Consider the following 24,406-nt stretch of genomic DNA (forward strand, 5'->3'; position numbering starts at 1 on the left):
GTGGCTGTTGTGTGGGGTATAAGTGTCAAGTAAACCTAGAGTTCTTGATGTCAGCACTATGCATGGTTAATACAGGTCTGACAGATTTAGAGAGATACGGAGAGAGAGAGACACACAAAAAGACTGAAAGAGAAAGTAGGTCTAATTACCCCGACGTTATTATTAAACCCAGTGGGGTATTCAATGAAACATCTGCCACAGGGTGTGACCTTTTTAACCCCCACAACCCCCCCCCCCCCCCTTTTTTTTCTTGCCTGTGCGCGCGCAAGAGCAGCTGTCATTGGGTCGAAAGCGGGTGCCCGCGCGCGCTGCATTTAGCGAGACTACCCTGTTTGAAGATTATGCTGCAGCAGCTCCTGGCCATCTTGTATCAGACAGGATGAGACGCTGAAAAAAAAAATACCGAGTAGCTACAGCAGCCTTTTTTTTTTTCATTGTGCGTCAGACGACGGTCTTCAACCTGCGAATACCACAAAGACAGAAATAAAAAAAAATCCCATCTGCCGCTGTGTGTATTGAAAAATAAAAACACCTCATACGAGTTGTGGATTATTCCGAGGACATCGTACTGAAACCATGAGCTGGGGGTCAGAGCTATGGGTGAGTCTCAGTGCACTTGTATCGCTTGTTTAATGCTTTTACTGAACCCGTGTGTACATAACGGTACCCAGCTAAGAATAAACACGCTACGGACCAGCCGCAGTGGCTCCATATTTGCCGCTAAAACGACGTTTAGTAAGCGCTGCTCTGTGGATATTCAGCCTCAGTGACGTTAACCAACAGGGGGCTAATTTGTAGCGGTAATTGCCGAGGCTTATGTCTTTTATCTCGGGTGTCGTCAACGGTGATATATATTACATTTCCCCCTCTTCCTTAATAACAGGGTAATAACATAACATAGGGTGCTGTTAGCAAGGAGGGTAGCTCTGGAAAACCCGCAGCTAACTAGCTCACCATCCATTTTAGTTAACACTTGGAGGATTTTTCTAACCACGCTTTGCACACACCCCCTCAAAATATAGCATAGCTGTTACAGCGGTGCCAAGTTGTCGAGATGCTGGTGTGTGTGTGTGTGTGTGTGTTCATGTTGCAGTGACACTTGTTTTGTGTGGTTTTATTTGTTGGCAGCTATTTGAGGAATGTGTAGTTACGTGTAACAAGGTGGGAAATGACATGCGTTGCCCAGGCTGTGTCAGTAGAAGTGGATGGGGTGAAGTTCTCTTTATTTGTCTGGACACAAAAGGGTGCTGGAGCACCACAGTAGTGGAAAATGACTCACTAGTTATTGCACGTTATTAAAGGAAAGGTTCACAGTTTTTCAAGTCTGTCTTTAAAGAACAGTCAGGTGCCCTAGATGAGCATTGAAACACGTTTTTCTTGCTGTAATCATTCCTCCTGTTCATACTGACCATTATAAGGTCCCCTCATGGTGCACTTACAATGCAATTGATGGGGGGACAACATCCACAAGCCTGCTTTCTGTGCCAAAATGTATTCAAAAGTTAATCTGAAGCTAATATGAAGCTTCAGCTGTAAAAAATGAGTCAAATCACGTAGACATCTTTCAACGTCTTAGTCACTTTAGTGGCATTTTGGTTCCTCTTTGTGTTACTATACTTCCACCGCAGCTCGACGGGGAAACGCTGTCCGAGGAAACACAAAGAGGCTTTAAATGTGGCAGAAATCTACTCGATATGACCGATCCAGACTGCTGAAGCCTCATATAAGCTTCAAATAAACTTTTAAATACATTGTTGTGCAAAATGACTGTGTGGAAACATTGGGGGATTTTGGCCCGTATCACCTGATGAATGAAATTGAAAGAATGATGTTTGAAAGTACATTTGAAGGGGATCTTTTAATAGCTAGTATAAAACCTCTTTCATTTTTCATATAGGCCACCTGTCTGTCGTTTTAAGACAGACTTGAAAAAATTGCGAGCCTGTCCTTTAAAATGACATCTACTCCTTCTACCTCATCGAAAAAAATCCCTATGAAGATGCAGATATTCTTTCATATCAAACGTCGTAACCGCTGGACACGAGATGTATCCATCCACTGCTCTAAATGTACAGTATGTGTGTTGATTAACATTATATAATCTGTACTCACATCTGGCAGGTGAGTCTTTGATTTCATTGGACTGAGTAACAAAAACCCCTAGAGTTTTATAATCCACAGCTGTCACAAAATCAGGAGGACATAGGGTGACCTAATAGCTTATGAATGCTCGATTTGATTCATAAGGCTACCAAAACTCACCATGCTTTGTGAGCAACAACACAAGACAAAGTAGAAGCTCGCTGACCTTACTACAATAAATTCCTGTGCGATGATGTCACATTTCATCCCACTTAAATTCACTTTTTAAGGCATGCTGGACTCATTTCAACCCGGTAGTAGCCCATATCAAGCCAGCTACTTTTATCAATGGTATTTCCCCATATTCAGACACTCACTCACTCACACATTTAGGCCAGCATCTTGTAAACTACAGCGCGGTTATAATGAAAATTACAGGACTGTAGACGAGCTATTTTTACGACATAATAATAAGCACTCGTGGGTGGTGGAATTCCTGTCGTCAGGGTTTTGTTTCAGCGGCTCGTGTTGTCATTTGGTTGTGGAAATGATCCACCTGAAAAGCGGTCATTCTGCTGTCTGTGTGCTGACGCTGCCTGGCAGAGGTGTCGGCTTGTTGATGCAGGAATCACTGCACACTTTGCATGAACGGTGGTATGTTTTCAGTGTGCATGCGCGTGCGTTTGTGTGTCAAGAGTGTATGCTTGCAAGTTGCTACATGCGAGTTGGCATTTGAGCCTGCGAGAAGGGTCAGATCGTATGTACTTGAACTCATGTTGAATCTCTTGGAGTGTAAACATACTGTACATTTTTTTAAATGAAAATTGGTTCAATTGTGATGTGTAGGATACAGATTCTGCACACCTGATCACAATATTTGCTTTAGGATACCGCGTGGAGCACTTTTTTTTTTTGCCCTGATGCAAGCTGCAGTCTAAAGTCAATATTATGAGCTAGATATTTTTCCTCTCCACCGAGCAGTAAGAGGGTCTGGAGATAGTTAAATCAGAGAAGTGTTTTCCTTTCTAAGAAAAAAAAAGGAGGGGGAGTCACTCCCCCCCAAAAAAATTCTCCAGTAATTTACCTGGTCCAAAGTTCACAGTGAAAAGCACCAGCACACTCCGCATTCTTTACGTTTTCCCAGTGATGTCAGTGTATTTTTTACTTCACTACTTCAACGCTTGACCGAGAAACACCGCCGTCCAGATAGTCATGCAAAGCGAAACATAGCCCGTAGGTATTTTACAGACTTTTCATGTGTACCTTGAGTCTGGAAAACATTTGCAAGTTTTTTTTTAAACAAGAGACTGAGCTTTTGCAGAGAATAATGTATTACAACCAGATGCTCACTTTTTCTCCCCCCCCGCCCCCCTTTTAGCGGGTTGAATGGAATCCAGACACTTGTTTCTTTAATCTCGGCCCTTGAAAAAGAGCAACAGACAGACCGCAGCGATACTCTACAGGTGGCTGTTGCTATGGAGAAGGCGCACCGTTTTGTTTTCTTGTTGTCCCAATACCAGATCAAACAGCAACAACATAACACCAGTGCTGTTTCTGTGGCAGCGCCCACACTTTCACACAGGGCAAGGGCAGGATGTTGTGGCCTGCAAGTACCTTCTGGCTATTAGCCATGCATGCATGTATAATAGCAAAATCATAATCTACCAATTATTAAAGCAAACATGCATCATCAGCTTTTCCAGGTTCCTCTGATGTCATATTGAGAAGCAAGATCCAATATATTTTGAACATCAGATCATTTTTACAGTGTTCACAATCGTTTTCTTTCACCATAGTTTGCTAACAATTTAGATGGTGCAACTTTACCGAAGAAGGATGAGACACCATGTAGGTTTTTATCATGCTCATCCTGTTGCTCTTCTTCTCTACAAACAGGAAAGTAAACGATATTTCAGGAAGTGAAGTTACAGTCGAGCAGGGTTTCTCAACCTCTTGCAAACACGACTGTGCTGTGGTGAGACAGTGCAAACTGGCAATGCCGTGATTTTCTCCCCCATCAGCCTTTCATAATCATCATGGAGTTTTAACTTTATTACAATAGAGAGACAGCAGCAGCAGAGGAAGGGAAAGGTCGAGCCGTATTGTGCTGAATCAAAACAGTATTGATTAAGTAGTTTGCTTGATTTGAAATTGTGAAAATGGCATTCAAGCTCACACAGCTACCAGGGTAAATAAATAAACAGAGAGGCTTGTGGTAGACCTGTATTGTTCTTGCCGTGTGAGTCACGGTGAGTAAAACACCACATAGAATCCAAAATGTTGAATGCCTTTAGTGCAACATCACAGCGCTGATTATAGTATTCACTGTGCTCTTAAAGACAGACTCTGGGAATGTTTGCTTCCTTGAAAATGATCACCATCATGGTCCCGTTCTTGCAACATTACTAGCGAGGCACTGTACCAACTGAAGTGTTACAAAAACAATGTTTGAGAAGAGTCCAGCTGCCTCATGCCCATTGACCTGAAAATACTTACTTAGGGAATTAAAACCCTCTGTATTCATCGTTTAGTCTATAAAATATTAAAGATTTTGTCCGACCAGCAGTCCAAAACCAAAAAATATTCATTTTACTGTCATATATGATAAATAAAGCAGCAAATCAGAGAATATTTATCATTTTTGCTTGAAAAAATGACTGAAAACGTGAACCGGATATCAAAGCCGATTCATTTTCTGTTGATCCACTAATCTATTAATCGTTTAATCTGTAAAAAACCTAATTACATTTTGACAGAGTCGTCTCCATAGAGTACTGAAATGTGCAGGAAGTGAAGGCAGATTCTTAAATACCAATTGTTTTCTATTTGAGCGAGCAGAGTAGGAAGTAAACGGTTCAGCATGACATGCATGCACAGTAAAGGACCCCGAAACCCCTTCCAAAAGAAGCATCATGTACAAACGCAACCGAGGAAGAAGGAAGTCAGATGCGGTGAAACATGTGACTGTGCGTCAGGGGCCAGGAACAAAAAAAGGGAAATCGGAATTATAAATGACTATTTTATTAACAAACTATAGAGGTGTAAGACTTCAAATAAACCTGTTAGCAGTGCTTGATCTGTTGTAGAAAGTCTGAAATATGGGAGACTGCAACATCTCAGGTATTTCCTCTCAGGGCTCAGGTGTCAGAGAGACTATCAGTCCAAGCAATCAGGCCAAAATGATTTTGTTAAGGAAGATCAAACAGATGGTTTTATCACACAGATAACATGCTCAGACTAAACATCAGGACTACGTAGCAGCTAAAAGAATAAAAACCTTATCATCTGGTTTTTTGACAAGAAACAAAGCAAACTACAACACCTTTTCACTATGATACATCTCGAATCTTTCACTTCTTCTGTGTGGTTATATTTAGGAACTGGACGTGAGCTACTTTTTCTCACGTAGCACGTAGGAGTCTACTAACTCTTCATACTCTGAAGGATGTAAAGGTATTTTTATTTTTACCTGTCACACAACTTGTCGATGAGGCAACATGAACAAAGTTGAAACTCTACTCAAAGAGCAGCAGCTGAAGGTAAGTTATCATCAGCAGAGGGTTCATAGCTGTAGGTATATCAGCCAATGGGTGGTCCCTGACTGAACCATGCTTTACTAATTACTGTACCTTATCCAAATGATGCATCACTTTGTTTATTGAGTGTTAGTAGAGGTAAGAATGTGTGTAGCCGTCTGGCCGTTGGGAACAGCTTGAGAGAGTAAATAGTCTAGCTTGTCTAGTCTTTTTAATTGTACACACATGCCTATCTGTTGGCCATCGCCCATGATGTAATTGAAAAGGGAAAGTTCCTATTGTCTGGAGAGGCCTCCTTAAACATCACTTGTTTTCTCTCATGTCGTTAAGCGGCGCTCCAGACGTCGCCACGGGGGCACAGACAGAAGACTTCAATCGAAACCTCATGCTCTTGTTTTGGTGGATTTCAATCGAGCGAGATATCAGGGCAGATCTCCTCGGTAATGTTATTTTGAGATGAGTTTGGAGATGTTATTTCTGAGATTTCCTCCCTGTGTTTTTTCTGCTGTCGTATCTCATCTGGGCTCAAGTCTTCTCCAGGGTCCAGCCTTCATATCCCCCCCCCTGCTGCTCACTTGACATTCAGGGCACTTCCAGGACTGAAACCTGAGCTAGTTTGTTTCTTTCTGTCGGTGTGTCGGAGTCGGGGGGATGATGGGGAGGGGGTGGAGGGGGGGGGACGACGACTCTCAGCAGACTACGACAGACAACCCCCGTTAACTCTTCACCACCCACCTGCTGAATAAGTGATACCACCCCTATCCCATTTTCTCTTCACCTCTTTTTTTTTTTTTTTAAGCCCCCCTGATGGTAAAATAGTGATGAATGGATCCACATGTGATCTGAAGGCCCCAGACTGCACCCCAGGGAGTGAGAAGCAGGAGGAAAAGAGAAAGAACACAATAAAAAGGCATTTCTGCTCTGTCACACTCATTGGCAGCCTATCCTTGCAAGTTTCTTCTGCTGTTCACTTAGTAGAAATTCATCCTTTTGAACTGCAACTGACGATTATTGTCAGTATTGATTAATCTGATGATTATTTCATTGATTCATCAATTTGTTGACATCCTGGAAATGTCATTTTATCCAATTAACAGTCCAAAATCTAAAGATACTCAGTTTGTCATGTATGATACAAACAAGCTTAAAATCCTCACATTTGAGAAGCTGCAACCAGCAATGTTTTTGGCACTTTTTCCTTAAAAAAACGACTAGAACGATTATTCATTTATCAAAATCTGTTGTCCAACTTCAGTTTTGCGTCATATATTCGTAAACCTGTACATTGAGGCTTTCAGTATTTCTATTTACCTAAACTACATCCACTGAACTATCCGCTGACATTTCTGTCTGTCTCAGATCTGCATTTTTTTATCCACAAGTGTAATCCTTCCACTTCCTCAGAGCTGAATAGGAGAGGTCTAAGCTATTTTGTAATTTTGTCCATGAGAAGGTGACTCAGTCCTTCCCCTCACACACTGTTACAGCCTCTAATCTTTAGTCACTGCCTCTTCTGTTATTTGTAAAGTCAGTCTCTAATCACTGCTCCGACTGTGGAAATTATACCACCAGTAGGGCCTCAAATCACATGAGCTCTGACATATTCGTCACCTGAGCCCGTTCTCCTGATTTATTGCTGTATTGTACTCTACATACTTGTAGGTGACATTCGTTCTTCAGGTTGTTACAGCATTGAGTTTCTCTCAAACAGAGAAACACTACTGTAGAACAGAGGTTGCACTGTGAAGCGTTTTACGGTTATTCGAGGTGGAAGTTGATGAACAAAGGGCTACAACCTCTTTTTTTTTTTTTTTCCTGCAGCGTTTCCATTGAAACTACTCATGCTTTCAAGCTTAAGTGTACCTCATTGTAGATAAAACTGTGTAGCTTTAAAGGAGTGAGAGTGACAGAAGGATTCAGCCACAGCAGGTGGAATAAATGAAAACACAGCAGATATATGCAATGTATTACAAACTGTGAAAAAGAAAATCTTACTCATGGCTCAGCGTTCACATATGTACGGCAATAACAAATGCCCTATTTCTTGGTTTCGAATGAGGTCATCTCATGTAGAAAACAACTAACAAAGTGGAAACCCAGTCCCAGTCGAAAGTAAATCACAAAAGGTTTGTTGAGACCAAATGCAATTTTTTTTTAAATTTCTGCAGAATCATCCTCTCCAGTGTTTTTGCAGTGTGTGTTGATTAGCCCCGCGCAGAGCAAACGGACGTGACAGCACAGATGTTTGCCGTCACTAGCTAGCAAACACACCGGCTACGTTTGTGTATGTGTGTTAAAGCGCCAACAATGCTAGAGTAAATGTTATTGGCTCTGTTATTTTAAGTCCTCCATCTGTCCTCTTTTGTGATCATGGAGTTAGGGGATGCTTCTGAAGCCAAGAAACAGCGGGATCGCCGCTTATGTGACAGTAGTGGTTTGTTATTCCGCTTCTTGAAATCTCTTCATTTTCAGGGGATGCCAGATGTGTTCAGTAGACACGGCTGGTACCACGTGAACCTTTTTAACAGCTACTTTACGGCCGCTTAAATGTGAAATGATTTAAAGCCATAATGAAAACTGGCTCGTGCGGCCCGTTACCACACATTTGTCTCGCACTGCTAAGAGATATTCCCCGACTGCTGTCCGCTCCAGCCCTCTCACGCCTTACTTTACATTTACTCATTTGCTCAGTTTTTTTGTCTGTTTTCATCACACTCACTCACCGGCTTGTCCCTCTCCCCCCCGAACTGGCTCTCTCAGACGTTGAGATGTTAATGGATGCAATGCATCTGTGTTACTTCAAAGTACAGCTTGTTTGCAATGAACGTGAAATGTTTCTCAGCTTACAATAGCAGGATTGACCTCGAATTTTTTTGTGATTATTGAGAGGCTGTGTGAGCTCGAGGAGGCTTCCCTAGCAAGACTGTGTCACAGTCTGTTACTGACACTTTGTCAAAACATTTTTTTGCTCCAGCTACAGTCGGAGTAACTGGTTTAATTTTGGGTGGAGGTCACTGATTGTATTAGTCAATAGTGTTGGCAGTTAATGGCATTTGAAATCGTATCCGTTGTATTTATATCTACTTCCTCGAGTGAGGTCAGGCTTCATACAGTAACACAGACAGCTGTCCTTATCAACTTTACATGTTTCTAAGCTATTAGGTTTCAGGTGCTAACCTTTAATATACTGTACATTAGCATATGAAACACTGGCGTACAGTGTATTAAACAAACAGACATCTTGAGTGTCTCCAGGATGAGTAAGTCCCATCGTTACTCATATCCTGAGACGAGGCTTGTCAGGGTGGAGTGAAAGTGCTGCCATGCATTTCCAGAGAACTTCTCTGAAAAACTCTTAGTGCTGCCAGCAAAAAAAAAAAAAGAGGACCACCTATAAATTTCATCTCATTTTGATGATACAGTAAAAGTACTTATGTATTCCAAGTCCTCCGAGGCATCCTATCCCCAAAACGAATGTAAATATTCACAGCATCAGCATTAAGCCTTTTGTTGTTCGCAAGAGAGGATAGAGCCAAGATCTCAAAGTCCTTGTGGGCTGTCAGCAGGTTAAAGTTTCGGCTTTATAGTAGAATAAAAGCAGCTGGGGAACTCAAATAGCAAACTCTGTGTGTGGTAAAATGAAGCATATGTAGTAGGAGACTACAGCAAATCCCTCTTCCATCTCTAGAGCCGGAGTGTTTTCTTATCCTATAAAATAATTTAGAGTAAATAATTCAGAACAAATGTGAAAGGATCGCTCACTTTACCATAGATTTGCCCAACGCACTGTTGATTCTAAACGTCAATCTTAGGAAACCATGCCATCAACCGCAGAAGCTGTATTTTTATCTGTCAGATAAACATGAGATCATAAACAGGGTCACACCATTGTTGCACAATGCAATGTCCTGGTTTGAAATAGCACCTCTGCTCATTGATAGAAGTAGCCAGAGTTGCCTGCATGACTTTTAAAATATCGTCTGCAGTATCTAAGCTAAATGCATCATTAAATGGATAAAGACTTACACCGGCCACCAGCCGAATGTCTAGTGAATGTTCAAATTTGACCAATCAGCAGATTACCATTGTTTGTTTGGCTGGTGAGTGAAGCAAATCTACCAGCCGCTTGCATTTTTTACAAGCATTTAGCTGGTGGCTGGTGGCCAATTTTGTGCCATGACAAGGAATATTACAAAATTCAAAAAGAGAAATGCAATACATATTGGCAAATAGCCGGACGGAGCCCCGCTACGGTATGATTTGATTTTGGAGGGAGGGATTTGACTCTTGTCATCTGAAGCTAAGCTATGAAGCTGTAGTAATAGTCAGTAAGGGAAATTGCAAGAAGGGAAGCTTTACATGACACTGCCAGAAAAAAAGGCAGTACGTCAGATCTATTTATGATCTCAAACCGTAAGCAAATGAAGCACAAATATCCTTAATCTAGTCTCTCATTTACTACCATAACGTTTGCCAGCACACTTAATTATATGCCAGTGCTGTTTGTCTGTATGTTATTTTTTTTTCTCCGTCTCACAATATCCATAGCAGCTGTGATTTAATTTTAAGACTGACACCTATTGACAAGGAAGTCTAGTAATCATAAAGGTATTATTTTGACCTGTTGCAAGAGAACACGCGGTTATTATGTACAAATCATGGTTATCCTCCTGTGGAAAAAAGGCCTGCGTGAGACATGTCATGGCAGCGCATAGCTGGAGTGCCTTGGCAGGGAATTCACCTGACCCATGTATAGCATTTACGCTCTCAGTGGACAGCTGAGCAGAGGTGCCATTTACAGTAATAGTCAGTGTTAGCTTACTCCTTTTGGCCTTAACACTGTTTATACCATTTGTTAACTTCCTGGACAAACAGAAGATTACCTTGACAACTAACTTCATCAGCTCTAAAGTGAGACATTTTTAGCAAAGGCCACTTAGCAAAAGTAGGTCACTGTTGGCCATTTTTTTGTCCCCTAAGTGTGTGTAAACCCTCATCATGTCAGCCATTGTTCTTATATGGATTAATTTCACCATTAACGCTCCACTTGCTACAGCTGTCCATGCCCATTAGAGCTGCCACGGTAACGCAATTACATCACACCCACCGCAGAGTCGAGCTTATCGCCGATCAATTGAAGATAAGAGCTCGCTAGCAGATAGTGTCATTGCTGTTTCTGCTCCATATTGGGCATATGCTAATGTTCAAAGTTTTCCCTTAATTCCAGAGGATTTGTTATATAAGAATTAAAGAGCTTTGTCCTCCAAAAGAACAAAAACAACTCAACGAGAACAATGGCTAATGTGTGTTAGCTGGCCCGGCAGGATTAATCCTCAGAACGGCAGCGTCCTATTGGGCGGTGAAGGTAGTTACAAGGGATGTGTAGTAATCAGATTAATACCAGCGTCATTTAATCAAGTTATGTGCCGGTCACAACGTTTCTGTTGTTCCTTCTCTCTTTACTTTTCGTTCCGCCTGCATCAGATGAATTTGTTCTCGGAGATGATGTGTTTGGATCCACTCTTTCACCATTAAAACTGCTGGGCTACACCGAGACCTGTTCTTCTGTCGTATCCCGTTCTCCTGAGATGGATTAACTTTGTCTGGGGCTCCTTTTTTTTTTTTTATACTCTGGTGTCGCGTGAAGACAATGACCATGTTGCGCAGACGAAGTGAGTTTTTCGTCTTCCTGGACAGCGTTCGCTCTGTGAAATCAGAAAAGGAAGAGCAAAAGGAGGAGCAAAAGGAAGAGCAACGGCTGAGCCCTTATGAAGAGTATCTGCAGGTGCTGCTGCAGATGAAGATGGCCAGCGCTGTAAGTGAGCAGGGCAGTAAAAGGGCTCTGAATTGAGTCAACTCTACAGCGTTATTCTGTCCATTGAAGCGTACACAGTAATGTTAGTCTAGAAAGTGCAACAAAGGCTGTATGCTTCATATAATGTGCCGATCAACTGCCTGTCACATGACAAGAAAAGATTGTTGGACTTTTACAAAGGCAGAGCGGGCTGGGCAATTATATCTATATCGTGATATGAGACTAGATATCGTAATATCGTGATATAAGTGTTGCCTTTACCTGGTTTTAAAGGCTGCATTACAGTAAAGTGACATCATTTTGGGGAAGTTACCAGACTGTTCCAGCTGTTGTATTATTTGCCTTTACCCACCTAAAAAGAAAGCTGCAGTAGAAGATTCATTTTGATGTTCATGAATGAGTTGCCCACCCTTCCAGTTACTATGACTCACGACTAAGAGCCAGCAATTTCCTCTTGTTTAACTGCTGCTGCAACAGGGTTGGTATTTCTTATCGGGCGAACCGTCTACTCACACACGATACAGTTTGCAACACAGACGGAGGTAGAGTGATTAAATAGCGAACGGGGATCTTGGCACAAGCAGTCGCAGAGAAGAAATGTTTTACGAGCGCAGAAGCATGACACACGTGCGCAGAACACCGACACACATTCTTAAATTTCAGATGGTCTGAGGCGTTGTTTCTATAAATATTTGCACGGTATGCAAACAAGAGCTCTTAACACACAAGGCCATCCGTTGCCTAAAACAGCTGTTCATATCATGCATGAAAGTCTGTATATGTGAGTATTTAGTGTTTATGTTTTTCTTTCAGAGGAATATTTCGCATAGATACTTGCCAACATCTGGCAGCCGATGACTGATCTTTAACAGTGAGAGCGAAAGTCTTCATAATGTCAGTGTTGTTAGGATTGTCTGGCTGGTATTTTGTAGTCATCCAGTCCTCGAGAAAGAGCAAATAAACATTTATTTATTTGTTGTATTGGCTTATTTTACCACTTATGTAGACTGTCTGAAGCCGTCCCATGAGGAATGGATGTCTTTGCTTTGTTATGATTTCATTTCAGGGTTTTTTGGTCAGGAGGCTGATACAGTATGTCATTCTTAACCTTAAAAGGACAAGTTCACAGTTTTTCAAGTCTGTCCTAAACCAACAGTCAGGTGCTCGTATGAACAATGAAAGAGGTTTCCCTCACTGTGATCATTCCTCCTGTTCACACTGGCTATTAGGCTGTAAGATCCCCTTCAAAGTGATGGATCTGCCCCATTTACAGTCTTTTTAGCATCAAATTCCTTCTTTGTGTTTCCTTGGACAGTGTTTCCCTGTTGAGCTGCGGTGGAAGTATAGCACCAAAAAGAGTAACTCTGGCACTAAAAAGACTGTAATGTTGAAAGATATCCACTTGATTTGACTCAAGTGGACAGCTGAAGCGTCACATTAGCTTCAGATAAACTTTTAAATACATTTTTGTTTGAGGACTGTGGATTTTGGCCCCCCCCATCACTTCCATTGTAAGTGCTTTATGAAGGGATCTTCTAATGGTCAGTACTAACAGGAGGAATGATTACAGCAAGATAAACCCTGTTTCAGCGTTCATTCAGGCACCTGTTGTTTTTCAGACAGATTTGTGGATCTGTCCTTTAATAACCTAAAGCGAAATAGCTGAGTGCAGCTATTCAGCGGCCCAGCACATGATCATCAGTCTTTGTCTTTGTTTATGTCTGTGCACGTGTGTGTGTGTGTGTGTGTGTGTGTGTGTGTGTGTGGTTGTGTGTTTGTGAGACCACTGTCCCCTTTTCCTGTGACTACTCTCTGACACAGGGGTTACACAGGGCTATGGAGGCATTGTTCCGCCCCGCTTTCTTGGACAAAGCCTGGTGTGTGTTCGAGAGAGGGTTTGGCATCTCCCCCAAATATTTGTTCATGCTGCTGGACGCCCACTGTTGCGAGACACAGCGAGGCATTGCATGCATTGACCAACTCATGGGCGACAGTAAATTTCAGTGTCTCACTGAGTCATCTCTGGTGCGTCCTGACCGCTGCAGTTAGCGAGAAGCGGTACGCGATGCTCTGTGTAATTACTAGGAAAACAACTCCATTAGACATTTATCCTCCACTTTGCGTTATTCAACAAGGGCTAGTTTTGCTAGAACAATCGGGCTATTTGGCAGTACCCTCACAGCCTAATGAACAGTTTTGGATGAATGCAGTTTCCTCCTCACCACTCTCTCATTCTCACTGCAGTCTGCTCTTCGTCAGCTTATGAGACTCATTCATGTTTACCATAAAATTTCCAACAGACTTAAAACCAACTTCTCCCTTTTTAGTCATCAGACTAGGTGTAGGCTTGTTTATGACGCCATCAGTGCTTCTCACCATAGTTTCTGACACATCACTACGTCTCCAGTTTCAATATCAATCAATGCACCGGGGACTCCAGATTAGCACATGCTCTCCATGGGACTTTAGGGGTAATTTAGACCAGTAGAAGAGAAGTGAGCTCTTCTACTATCAGAACAGATTGCCAGGGCTTTGATGTTTTCAACACAAGCCCATAACCCCCCAACCTATCTACTGTCCCTGACCAGCACATTGAACTAAAAGACAAAAGCATCTATAGGCCTCTTGTCCCATTGTCCTCCCTCCAGCAGAACATCTGACCGCGCCCCCCCCCCCCTCTCTCCCGCCTCTGTGGATTACCCCTACACTGGCGTGACAGCTGCTTTTCGTTGTCTCAACAGGTTTCCTGTCAGGGGGCTAGACTTCATATAGACTCCACTGAAACAATCTGAAAGTTTAAAGCTGAGTGTGTATTATTTATCCTAATAGTCCTGATTGTAATGCTTGTAGGTTAATAATTAAATTCATCTAACTAATATGAGATTAATGTTACAGTAAGTTACTTTAAGATCCAAAGTTATGTGCGACTTCAGATATATGTTTGGGGTCAGTTTGTAACTATGTCACTCCTCTATTCTTGTCCAGGCGATGCAGAAACTAATCAGGAACACTGCGCACTCATCGGTGAAATCCTCCATAATTACACCTATCTGTAATCAATGCACTTCTGCACCGTTACCAATTAAATTAATGAGATATCTATTTATTGAGACTTTTTCTAGAATTATCTAAAGGTTTACAAGCTGTAAGTATTGAGTTTGTTTTTCAGTGGACATGTTACACTATTAGATTTTAGTATCATTTTTTATAGGTCTGCATACACGTGTATACAAGCACGATGGCTGATTCACATCTGTATTCAAATCTTTTGCCCTTATTAGTTGGTGATTTCCTCTCCCCCGTCGTCCGTCCGTTCCCTCGGTTGACCGGTGAAACAGCTCCCTTTCTTCCTCCTCTCTTGTTGTTTTTAATGGCGTATTGATTTTTTTTCTGTGATCATCAGAGCAGCAAACCGACCCGCGGAGGTGGTAAGAAGTGTCCCCAGGAATGTTTGTTCAGAGGTTTAAAACAGTGAGCTCCTTGTATCACCGGGCTCGCTGTAAAGTGAAGAGTCACCACTTGCCAGCGATTGTCTGTTTGTTTCAAGCTCTTGATCCACAATCCGATTATCTCGCCCTTATCTTCACAAAAAAGAGAGACGACCACGTCAGACGGTTCTTATTTAGTGTCGTGTGCATTCATTCATCATCAGTCAACATTTAATGAGGTTTACTGGATCATTATTACGTAATCTGTCCCAAAGAGAAGTTTGTGGTCAGGTCACAGACGTATTCCTCCATATACTCCATTTATTGCAAACTGGAGATGAAAATAGTGACACCAGCAGCAATCCCATCAGAGCTACTGAAGCTGCCAGAGTGTTGTTTGGTCATTAAGTTGATTTTATCATGTTTGATTGAGTCATTTCACTCAGATAAGAGCTTTGTCTCCTTAATAAATTATTCACACACAATAGCTCCTGCTGATATTGACCTGTCAGCATAAGTGGCTAAGAACAGGGTCATTACTCTACACTGACCTTTATGGTAAAAAACAGAAGAAGAAGAAGCCAAGTCTTGATGTGGTGTCATGCAGTTCTGCATTTTTGTCACAATGAGAGACTGTTGAGAGAAGTCCTCACATTATGATCAAAATGATCCCAGTTTACATGACCAGCACCAGTTACTGAACATGCTTGAAGACCTTATATTACAAGAATTGAATTTACTTTTGTCAACTTTCCATCTCACCAAATTAGGCCAACACTCCGCATCCCAACTATTTAAGCAATTAGAGCTGCAACCAGTGTTTATTTTCAAATCACTATTCATCCACTGTTTAGTCTGTGAAATGTCAAAGAGTAATAAAAAAAGGCCATTTATCCTTTCTTAAAAGGCACAGTGATGCCTTCTGTTTGCTTGTTTTGTCCAAGCAACAGCCTGAAGATATTCAGTCGACTACCAAATACTGTTTGTACAGTATGTTGAAGAAAAACAGCAAATCCTCACATTTAAGAAGAAGGAATCAGAGAGTTTTTGGTATTTTTGCTTGAAACTCTGGTCAGTATCTGTCCTTCATTGAAAAGAAGCTGTTTGTTAGGTAAAGAACCATCAGCTGTAATGGACGTAGGTCTGCCCCAGGCTCACCTCTACCTAATGTGTGTCCTTGTGTTTTGTTTTTATCTGCTCTGTCAATGTTAAACAGAGAAGAAGGAGAAAAGCTGGGTGCTGTAGGGTTGCAGGTCAATCGGTCCTCGGTATGGCACAGATCAGGAGATCTGATCTGGAATGGTAGCTAAATAATGTGCATTAGTTCAGATTAACCGGCAAACCGATGTATTAAAATGACCCATAATCCCCGTCACCAGTCGGGAAGGGTTGTAGGTCAGGAGACTGATCCTTAAACAACCGTGTATTTGTTTTCTTTACAGCAACACAGGACAGCCTCTATATATATATTTAGTAACTGCAAAGTGTCTCCTTTGTTCTCAGTTTGAACCTGTTTCCCATTTCCTGGATAATAAAGTTCTATTTATTTTCCTTCATGCACTACCACAATAGTACACGCATCACAGTGAGTCGGATTGTGTCCTGAAATAACAAGCGGGACGGGACTGGTTTGTCTCCTGAAGGGACTCCCCCCCCCCCCCACACACACACACACCCATTTATCCCCTCCTGTAGGAACAAGGTCAAGTGTCAGAGGCTGCAAATGACAGAATGGAAGTAAAACAAGAGCAGGAGTAAGAGATATTAGTCTTTGTTACAGAGGTCATAGAGGGAATTTTACAAAAAAACCCTTTTGCAGTTTTGAATATGAGTGAAGTCACTGTTAGTGTATTATTAGTGTACAGTGTTTACACACTAACTTCAGTAACCAGGATTCATTTTACCCAAAGCAAAAACCAGGGCAGATCTAGCTGATATTGACAGTTGAATCATTGACAAACCTTTTGCAGTGCAGCCCAAGTAAAAAATATACCAGAATCAATATGTGAGAGTTCAAAAAATCCAAAATATTACGATATTCAGTTTAATGAACACATAACATGAACAAGTTTTTGATAACAGTACCTTTAATTTATTTGTTGTGTTTCTATATTACCTCAAACATACAGTATCTTTATGTATTGAACAGATCAGGCTCTGCTTTGTAGCTTGTTGCCAACAATCGGTCAGATTTTTGAAGTTCATCTTTTCCTACTGAAAATATTTGAATAGTAACGTGTATCTTTGGCATCTTTACACTTTTTCTAAGGAAACAGCTACAGAAATGAAAGCAGGGAAATGGAAAAATGGTTTTGTCTTCACCTCTTGTCTTGTGTTTTTTGAAATAATTGTGTTCACAGTCGAGATCGTAGCCAGACGTACTGCTAAAAATGTTGGAGAGCTACATGACAGCATTTAATTTCTGTTAAATCCCTCATTTTTTTACAAACTCTACAGATTCTTAATTAACAATTAATCATTCGGTCAATAAAATGTCAGAAAAATGTGAAAAATGTCTGTTTTCTTTTCTGACCGACAGTTCAAAAACCCAAAGATACTGTGTTTTATGATCATAGACAACTAAGAAAGTCCACACATATTCACATTTGAGAAGCTGGAACCAGTACATTTTTGCATTCTTGCTCAAAGATCCCCTCCAGGCATATTTTAAGGCACATAAAAATACTCTGCTCTGACTAATATTTCGTGTCTGATGTGGTTTTTCCATTAAAAAAAAAAAAGTTCCATTACCTGGTTAGAAATTCTTAAACTGGCATCTAAAACCTTCTACCTCATTAAAAAATCTAGCATCTATGAATCTGCAAATATCTTTCATTTAAAAAGATTAACTGCCGGACACATGATATCTCTTACTTCTCTTCATTCTCAGTGTTTGTGTGCAGAGGAGATTCAGACTCAAGATTATCTGTGAGCACAGAGAAACTTTCCACTTTGAGCAGATGAGTGTGAAAACAATCTCGAGGTGCCAAACCCCGGGGAAGTGAAGTGACTTTCAAGAGAAGTAACAAGAAGCAAAACACATTTTTGAGTGAAGGAGGGGGGAAACTTGTCTGTCAGTCGACTATTTGATTAATCAACTGATCGTTTAATTCCAAAGTTTGTAGTTGTTATCCTCTCCTTTCTCCTTTTCCCTTCAGTCTTCAACATAATCTGGCTGCTTTACTTCCCTTTTGCTCACAGACACACGTCATTGGATCTATTTTTATTTGTGAAATGATTGAAGAAATGTATAAATTGCGCACAGGAGGTTGATGTAATGCATATAAGCGTGCTAATGTGTGACACACTTTCACATAAAGTGTTGTTTCCTTTGACATTTCCTTCACTCAGAGTGATAATTTATTAATTTGCTCTTTGTCTTGCTAGCGGGGGAATCTCCTTGTTGATGAATTTTCCATTTTACCCCTCGTCTGATATCAGCAAAGATCCATGAGCTCAGAATGATTCATCATTACGGCGGGTCGTAACCTTTACGCTGTTCTTTTATGTCATATTAGATTTTAGAAATATGGCACAGTGTTTATGCAGCCTGCGGCATAGACTAGCCCCCACCCCCCAAAAAAATTTAATCCCATCCTGTATAATCCCGCCTCTTCTCTCATCTCCTCTCAAGCCCCCACCCTCTGTTTTTCCTCTCTCTCTCTCTCTCTCTCTCTCTCACTATCCTCCTGTCCCATCCCACTTATTCCACCTTACGCCTGATGGAGCATTAAGCCTGACTGCTGTGGGCAGCCACCGGGGCCTCACATTCAGAGTGTGTGTGTGTGTGTGTGCGTGAGTGAGTGAGTGAGCCGGCGCTGCATCGGTTCCTCCCTTTGCTCTCCGGGATCCCTGCTCATTCCAGACAATCGGGAATTACTTGCTACAAACCCTGCAGTGTATTTGTGATCGTGTGGGAGTGGGGTCGGTGGACACAGAGCCCAAAAAACACACCCGGGCGCACGCTCTCAGCAATCAGCGCTCGCTCCGCTCGGATACCTGGGAAATGGTTTTGCGGATGCCTCTGCTGACCTAACCTCAGCCTTTTTTTTTGTTGTGCTGCTTTGGTTGGAAGTTGGATGTACATTTTTCTGGATTTGGATATTTCAAAAGGGTCCACATTCCACACAAGAGGCAAACAGGATAAAATGGTGCCCCTGCAAAAAAGGGTAATCTGAGTTATGTGCGGGGGAGTGTGTGTGTGTTAGGGAGAGAGAGAGGGGAGGGGGGGGGGTTTATGTGCACAATGTGGCTGCAGTGACCTGCTGATTGTTGTTTTGTTCCTTGAATTGTTGCTGCTTTGTAATAAGGGAGCAAAATGCTGTTTGATTACTTTAATTGGCACATGAGGTTGAAGAGTGAGCATGCCCCTGAGCGTTAAAGAGGAGAGGAAACACGTTACATAAAAGCAAGAAGAAAAAAAAAAAACAGTGGATAAGGTGTCTGAGGGAAGAGGAACTGAAAACAGAAACAGACAGAAGGGAAAAACAAGGTGACGAGACTTCAGTAAAATCTCTTAATTGTTCGGTTTTATCTTGTCATTCTTCTGTCGAGTGGCTCGTTGATGAGTGACGGCTCATTGAAACTGACTAACAATGCAGTCTGGAAAGTCCCTCTCACTCCAAGCACTCTCTATTGTTTTCCTTGAGTACTTCAATCGGGAGTCTTTCATCTGTAAAAGCTGTATCAAAAGGTGTTTAAAAGATTTTTTTATCATACTACTTCAATATGATGTAGCTTCAGTAAAGGGACATTAGTATATTACGGTGAATTATCAGGATGCTGTAATTCTATTAAAGAAGTCAGTAACACCTTGAACATATCTCAAAGTGCTGAAAGTAGTGTGAAAGCCCTTAAAGTTTTCATCACCACAACCGCTTCCTGTGTCTCTGATATGCTCTAAGTGCAGAGATGGTAAAAAAGCAGCTATACAAGACACATCATTGCATGGCTCGCTCAGAGAAACAGAGGAACTTTAACATGGTGACACTTCACACGCTCAGTGTGTCGCGCTAGAAGACGTATTATCAGGAAGACCAGGAAGACTCCAGTAATGGTAGAAGACAGGATGGGGGACTGTTGGAGCCACACCAAGGTCGTTTTTTGTTTGGGGGTTTTTTTTGGTTCAGCTTTCAAATCATAGCAATACTCTCGTAAGAGCATCATTAGGAAGTAGCGATATGATCGTTAGCACATAGTAGCTGCAGTATATGTTTGATATCCAGGTTGAAATGCTCTCCTTTCCGGACTGATGGATTTCAAGAGGTGACCTCAGCCAACTCAAAGCTCATTTTTTTCCTCACAAGTCACGAACGAATCATGAATAATGAGTTCAGCTTGAACAGCTGTATTTGGTTATCAGTAGTGTAGGCTGTTAGTGCCTGTTGTTTTTTTTTTTTTTTTTTGCAATGAACCACACTTACCTTCTGTGGAAGACGTCACTTTAAGATGATACTGAATGTGTTTTGATAGCAGAATACTTCAAATTATGGCATATCCCGGGAGGACATTCTCCATCATAGGCCAGGCACTCCACCTTTGAAGTATGAATTGTAGCAAAAGAGTAGTAGTGCCAACACATTTACAGACACATATCTGCCCAATAACTTTGGTTTAGGGGAGCCAGATGGAAAATATTGGTGCAGTAAATGAGGCTCAATACTGAAGTAGAAGTTGAACGTCAACAAGACAAGATGAGTAATGATCAGTGTCAGCTATGCTTCAATACAAAGACTTGGCGATATTTGATGTAAACATGAGTAAACTCGATTTATTAAACGCTAATTGGTCTTTTCATTACGCTCGACTTCTCTCTTTTTTTCTGCATAATAGATAATGATAGATCATTTGAAGTGTTTAATCATTACTTTTTCTTCTTTTCTGCAGGATCAGTTTGACAACTTGGAGAAGCATACACAGTGGGGGATCGAATTCGTGGAGAAGTACACCAAATTTGTCAAGGAGAGGTCAGAGATCGAAACCAACTATGCAAAACAAATTAGGTGAGTACCTGAGCCGACTCACGATCCATATTTGGGGTTGAAATGCGGTAATCAGCCATCGGGGTGAATGTTTCTCATCCAGATGGCTTAGATAAAGAACCCCGCCCCCCCTCTACAACAGGACTTGACCTACCGAAGTGTCCTTGAAACAAGAGACTGAATCCCAACTGGCTCATTATGTAGCCGACCCCGACCTGTGACCCTGCTGTAGAGAGGGAAACTGAAACAGGAAGTCCCATTTGGGAAGTAGTACATTAGTTTTATATTAATAATCAGAGGATCACCATGTTTTCATAGCAACAGTGTTGTTTTTTCACCATTTTTCATGCAAATCTAGAGATATATAAGAAGTACTAAAGAGGATGTCTGATCCATCTCCTATTTGAAGAGTCTAAAGAGCCTTTCTGTGGCTCTCTCATGCATGGCTGTCTGTTGTTGCTGGCTCCTGCTTCAGGCAAAAGGAAGTCAGGTTGCGGGGGGGGGGATGGGGTGGAGCTTGTGTTTCCATAGAGACTTGTAGGTATCAGCATTATCAACCCCAGGTCTGACCCAGATTTGTGTTTTTTTTCCTCTAACCACTAGTGTCAGCTACACACCCCCCTCCCCCTCCACCCCTCCCCGTCCAATTCTCCCTGCACATACACTCACTCTGTTATGATGCGTTCACTGATTTTTAAAAGGCAGTGATGTGAGCATGAGCAGTCCTGTACTGAGAGGATCCATCTCCTAAGGCCCTACTGCATCCCAAACACAGTAGGAGTCACCCCCCCCACCCCCCCACCCCCTCAAATCCACAATCCTCATCGTTAAAGAGGCCTGGCAATATGGCTAATGCTCTAAGTATGGACCCCAACCCCCCATTTTCATAGTGACAAGCCAATACCAATCCAGTATTTGCACAGCAACCCCCCCCCTTTCCAAACAGATCTTTACAAACCTAACCACTCCTCTTTTTGAGAATTAAGTCAGCTTGAGATAATGGGACTAGCTGTTTGTTTACATGCAAGCATTACCCACATATCCCTTCACCAATTAACTTTTTACATGCAAAGACTGACCCATATCTAAAAAAAAATGAGTTTTTGATATATTCCAAATTCACTGAGCTCGCTCTTTATCCTTCTCTTTCTAAAAAAATGCCAAAATATCTGCATGAAGAGAGCTCAAACCTCTGTCACCATTGTTCTTAAATTTGCTTTATGACCTCTGGATAACTGTTAAACTTATCCAAAGTACCTTCTCTTAAATTCAAATGAGCTTTTTTTTTTTTATAACATCATTTACATTGTGGACTAAAAGCATGTGCACAGATTTGCCCTTGCATTGGAACACATATGATATCCCATAATGCAATTAGTCAGCAGCTGTCTACAGTATGTTTGGCAAAAAGAACAGGGATAGACTCATCTTGTCGTGGCAGGTTGGCTTTTATTGAACTTCAGGCTTCACAGATGGTGTGGATGTTTTCAGTTAATGTGCCTATACAGAGGGGGCCTGTTGTCACACACACACACACACACACAAACGCATGCGCTTGTTGGCACACTTGTCAGAAGAGACTGAAATGAGGAAATTGGGACGTTTTAGACGGGATAGTCATGAGTCATAGGGTTTTCCTGTGTTTTTAACACACTGTGCTTCTTTGTTGTGGTGCTACTTGGCCATACCTCAGGACTAATTATCCTTTGTAATCAACTTAGCTCATGAAATCAGGTTTAATCTAACAGGCACGCTCAAACTAAAAGAAACACAGGGCTGTTAGATCTAATAAACTAATGGAATCGGCTTTGATCTGCTGTAGTCTTCTTTTCCCTCGTCTGCGTTGTCGGGAAGGTATTTTTTGCGTCTCGTCTTTTCCGTTTAGCGGTGATAGGCTGTTTCACATCAGATGTTTTGACGTGTTATAACAGGAGACGCATAGGTGCAATTAATAACATTAATGACGGGTTCATTCTATATAACTGTGCAAGTTTCACAACTCTGTTATTGTTAATTCTAGCGTACTGGGAGACTTAATAGACTGTTAATGTTATTATTAACACTGCTTTTCCTGCTATGACAAGTTTAAATGTCTGCAGTGACAAAGGCTAAAAGACTGAACTACTCAAACTAAACTACTGAACTAATTGAGGCTCAGCGTTTAGAAGAATCAGTTAAAAGGGCTGCAATGCTTAGTCAATTAATCAATGAGTTGATTGACAGAAAAATAATCTGCAACTATTTTCATGATCGATAAAGCGTTACCCATTTCCCCGTTCCAGCTCGTCATTTGTGAGGATTTGCTGCTTATTCTTGATCTTGTGCAATAGACATTTTTCACTCATTTTATAGGCCAAACGATGCAGATTCATTGATTAGTCTAGAAAATAACCTGCAGATTCATCAATAACATTAGTTTCAGCCCTTTTTTTTATACAATATCAAATAACTCACATTCACAAATGAATATCATCTATGTCTATTACACTACTTTGTACCATTTCGAGCACCATACTAACCACACGCTGCACTAATCCAGCAATAATCCTCTTCTATTGCATCGGTGTAAACATGCACAATGCTTCAGTCTAGTCATTGCAGGGCAATGCATTAATGCCTCCTCCTCCTCCTCCTCCTCCTCCTCCCCCAAATTCCAGTCTGGCATAATCCATAACACAGGGGGGAATAAAGTCCTGCTAACAAAAGAGACTGGGTGAGGGTGAAAAAAAAACGTGTCTGTCTTTGCTGTGGTTATTGTATCCAATTTATATATAGACTACAGACATGGAGTCAGACATAACGCTGACACACGTAAACAAACATACACCTAACAGCTCTCCTTTAATCCTCCTAATTAAGCCTCTACCCTAAATATGTTTATATGTTAATAAAGCGAGTGAGCTAATATAATCTGACATGTGATATCTGCCTGCGAGTGAGTGAATGAATGAATGAATGAATGAATGAGTGGCACTATAATTAGAGCAGGGGTGAGAAGGACGTGGAGAGAGCTAGATAGATAGATCTGCCTAGCAACAGTGCAAACACCACTAGGGAGGAGAGGTGTGGGGGGGATGTGGGCAGAGTGAGCTGGATGTAGTGCAGACACACATTACATGTATTATTTTTTTTTTTTTTTTTTTGGAACACATGAATTATTTATTTCAGCATGTGCCTTTACAACATGTACAGTACAAGCGAAGGCATTTAGATTCCATGAGCAAATGAAGTGCTATAATCTCACAACCAGGGCGACCACACCTGTCTGTTATAAGCTCTTTCAAAGCAATCGGCATCGACTTACAATCGTAATAAATAGTACTGTGATTTAATCATGTACTAATAATTGTTGCTAGGGCGATTTGCTACAGTCTACAAGTCTACAACCCAAAGATATTCTGTTTACTGTAATAACAGAGTAAAAAAACAGAAAATGACCACATTTGAGAAGCTGAGAGTTTGTAAATGTTTTTGTAAAAAAACAATAAATCGATGATCAGAATCATTGGTGATTAATTTTCTGTCAATAGACTAATCATTGCAGCTCTAATTGTTACAGATTGT

At 41.4% G+C, this 24,406-nt stretch overlaps 1 protein-coding gene across 14 annotated transcripts in view; it reads left to right on the top strand.

Annotated features, from left to right (window-relative positions):
• The first annotated feature begins 281 nt into the window (after positions 1-281).
• Positions 282-24,406, top strand: part of fnbp1b (formin binding protein 1b) — a 61,080-nt gene continuing 36,955 nt past the window's right edge. For 3 of the 14 annotated variants that reach the window (XM_067575055.1, XM_067575057.1, XM_067575051.1), the window contains exons 1-2: positions 18,624-19,030; positions 20,748-20,863. In XM_067575055.1, the coding sequence (XP_067431156.1) occupies positions 18,941-19,030; positions 20,748-20,863 (206 nt within the window). In that variant the 5' untranslated portion in view covers positions 18,624-18,940. Of the gene's footprint in view, positions 601-5,564; positions 5,622-18,621; positions 19,031-19,806; positions 19,957-20,747; positions 20,864-24,406 lie in introns of those variants that run through there. The other 11 variants (XM_067575058.1, XM_067575059.1, XM_067575056.1 and 8 more) reach the window with 10 other exon arrangements.

This window comes from Thunnus thynnus, chromosome 19 (assembly GCF_963924715.1).
Source record: "Thunnus thynnus chromosome 19, fThuThy2.1, whole genome shotgun sequence".
Lineage (NCBI taxonomy): Eukaryota > Metazoa > Chordata > Actinopteri > Scombriformes > Scombridae > Thunnus > Thunnus thynnus.